General features: G+C 62.8%; 1 protein-coding gene across 1 annotated transcript; it reads left to right on the plus strand.

Annotated features, from left to right (window-relative positions):
* Positions 1 to 870: 870 nt before the first annotated feature.
* On the plus strand, positions 871 to 2,629 carry LOC112114102 (protein shisa-7-like). Its single transcript, XM_024210657.2, has 3 exons — positions 871 to 931; positions 1,433 to 1,582; positions 2,046 to 2,629. Exons 1-3 carry the CDS (start codon positions 871 to 873, stop codon positions 2,627 to 2,629), a joined length of 795 nt encoding a protein of 264 aa, XP_024066425.2.
* Positions 2,630 to 3,053: the final 424 nt, after the last annotated feature.

The following is a 3,053-nucleotide window of genomic DNA, read 5'->3' on the forward strand; positions in this document are numbered from 1 at the left end:
CACATCCCCGATCCCTCCATCCATCCCTCCCCTGCACCCCACATCCCCCCATCCCTCCCTCCATCCCTCCCCCTGCACCTCCACATCCCCCAGATCCCTCCATCTCTCCCTCTCCCTGCACCCCCACATCCCCTGATCCCTCCCTCCATCCCTCTCCTGCACTCCCACATCCCCCGATCCATCCCCTGCACCCCCACATTCCCACTCACCCCAGAGGTGTCTGCCTTCACACATTACCTTTAAGGGGTTTGGGGTTTTTTGTCCCCAGACAGAAAATACCATCAGGCGGACTCAGAGGTGTCTGACCTTGCACATTACCTTTAAGGGCCTGGGTGTTGTTGTTTTTTTGCCCCCAGATACAAAATACCATCAGGCGGACCCAGCAGTCTGACCTTGCACATTACCTTTAAGGGGCTGTGTTGTTTTTTTTTGTCCCCAGACAGAAAATACCATCAGGCGGGGGACCCAGAAGTGTCTGAGCTCATACATTACCTCAAGGGGCGTGGGTATTTGTCCCCAGACAGAAAATACCATCAGTCGGACCCAGCAGTCTCACCTTGCACATTACCTTTAAGGGGTTGTGGGGTTTTTGTCCCCAGAGTGTCTGACCTCACTCATTACCTTTAAGGGGCTAGGTTTTTTTTGTCACCAGACAGAAAAGACCATCAAGTGGATTCTGGGCCAGAAGTGTGTGACCTTGCACCTTACCTTTAAGGGGCCACGGTTTTTTGTCCCCAGACAGAAAATAGCACCAAGGAGACCCAGAGGTGTCTGACCTCGCACATTACCTTTAAGGGGCTGGGTTTTGGTGGGGAGGTTTTGGGGGGTTTTGCCCCCAGACAAATAACCCGGCTTTGCCTTGCAGACACCATGCACCACAACTACGTGCACCTCAACGTGAGCAGCCCGAAGCACCACGCCGCCACGCTGGGTAGGTGACGGGCCGGGGCGGGGGGCTCAGGGCCCAGCTCTGTATCCCTGGCCCAGGGGGAGGGGGCCCCGTTTTCTCACCCGAGCTGCCCAGGGAATCAGAATCCTCCAGCTGAGAAAGGGGGTGGGGTGGGGTGGGGTGGGGGGAGATAAAATGGCCCAGAGATTTAATCTCTATCTTTGCCCCTCCCCCAACCCCCTCTTCTTGGCCCCCTCCCTCCATCTGTCCCCTCCCTCCTGACCCCTCTCCCCACATTCCCTCTTCCCCTTCTCCAAACCCCTCCCCCGAACCCTTCCCTCTACCTGTCCCCTCCCCCTCTCCTGACCCCTCTCCCCACACTCCTTCCCCTCCCCGATCCCCTCCCTCCTGACCCCCCTCCCCACACTCCCTCTTCCCCTCCCCCAAACCCTTCCCTCCCCCATCCCCTCCCCCTCTCCTGACCCCTCTCCCCAAACTCCCCCTTCCCTTCCCCTCCTCTCCCCTCTCTTTCTGCCCCCCCAGACTGGCGAGTGCATCACACCCCAACGTCGGGCCTGAAGTACAATTCGCTCACCTGCTCCCGCTCCTTCCACAACCTCTCGCACCTGCCCCCGTCCTACGAGTCGGCCGTCAAGTCGGAGCTGAGCCGCTACTCCTCGCTCAAGAGGCTGGGTGAGCCAGGGGCCCTGCCACTGGGGGGCGCTCACAGCCCGACCCCACTGCTGCCACCAGCCCCTGGGGATTCGCCCGGGGGCCAGAGCTGGCCTGGGGGAGAATGGGGCACGGGGCCTTTCGCCTCTAGGGGGCGCCAGCTCCCATCCGGCCCCAGGGCGGGGACTGGCTGGCTCAGGGGGACGGGGAATGGGGCCCGGGGCCTGTCCCCTCTAGGGGGCACCGTCTGTTCCCAGGACTGACTGGCAGCCTGCGAGTGAAATGAATTCACTCACAGTGGCCCCATCCAGCCATGGAGCCTGTGAACGTGCAAAGGAGAGTTGGTCACATTGTCCGTTATCTCCCATCCCCTCTGCCCCTCCCCTCCTGCCTTTGCCCCTCCCATCCCCCTGCCCCTCCCCTCCTGCCTTTGCCCCTCCCATCCCCCTGCCCCGCCCCTCCTGCCTTTGCCCTGCCCCCCCAGCGGAGAAGGACATGGACGAGCTGTACCTGAAGCGGCGGCACCTGGCCGAGCTGACCCGGGGCACGCTGCCCCTGCACGCCATGAAGATGAACTACGAGCGCTATGGGGAGGCGGCCCAGCACCCGCGACGGGTGATGTCCCAGGAGCACATCCTTTCGGACGGCTACCGCCCCTCCCCCTACGACTGCGCCGGCCCCCGGGAGCGGGTCGTCTCCCACGAGCGGCTGCTCTCTCGCGAGGCCCTGCACTCCCAGGAGCCTCTGCTCTCGCCCGAGCGCCTGCACCAGGGCACGGGGCCTTTCCAGGAGCTGCGGCTGGGCCACCAGAAGGCCCTGTCCCAGACCAACATCTGCGCCGCCGGCACCCCGCTGCTCGAACGCCACCAGGGGCACAAGATGAACTCCCACCCCTCCTCCGCCAACTCCGCCCAGGCCGCCTGGGAGGTGGGCAGCAACCACACGGCCAGCCGGCGCCAGGGCTTCGGCGCCCGCCGCCAGAGCACCATCGAGCAGCTGCAGTTCATCCCAGGGCATCACCCCAGCCAGCACCTCCGCACCGGGAGCAAGAACGAGGTCACCGTGTGAGGGCCCAGCTCAGGTGGACTCGACTTTCCAAGGCCATAGCTCTCTTCCTCCTCCTCCTCTGCGTCTTCCCCCGTCCTTCCCGTCTTCTTTCTTGGACCGGGCGGCCTGCCGGGCTTCGCGGCCTTTGCCGGGCTTTGGTGGCATCCGCCTTTGATGACCTCAGCGCCACGGGCCCTGTCAACTTTTGATGATGTCAGGGTCACGTTGAACCAATCCACGCTGGATGACGTCAGGCCCTGAGACCCTGTTGACGTTGGGTGACGTCGAGATTGCCTTGTCTCCATCCGTGTTAGATGATGTCCACAATTGGTGACATCACTGCTGCGGGCCCTCTTGACTTGTGATGATGTCAAGACTGCCTTGGGCCCGTCCGTGTTGGGTGACCTCAGCGCCACGGGCCCTGTCAACTTTTGATGATGTCTGG

Source organism: Terrapene carolina, unplaced genomic scaffold (assembly GCF_002925995.2).
Source record: "Terrapene carolina triunguis isolate 2854851 unplaced genomic scaffold, T_m_triunguis-2.0 Scaffold34312, whole genome shotgun sequence".
Classification (NCBI taxonomy): domain Eukaryota; kingdom Metazoa; phylum Chordata; order Testudines; family Emydidae; genus Terrapene; species Terrapene triunguis.

Excerpts from the sequence above, each read along its gene's own strand:
- LOC112114102 (XM_024210657.2), top strand. The coding sequence starts at position 871 with ATGCACCACAACTACGTGCACCTCAACGTGAGCAGCCCGAAGCACCAC. Across the intron at positions 932-1,432 it reads GCACCACGCCGCCACGCTGG|ACTGGCGAGTGCATCACACC; the intron begins GTAGGTGACGGG and ends CTGCCCCCCCAG. Across the intron at positions 1,583-2,045 it reads CTCCTCGCTCAAGAGGCTGG|CGGAGAAGGACATGGACGAG; the intron begins GTGAGCCAGGGG and ends CTGCCCCCCCAG.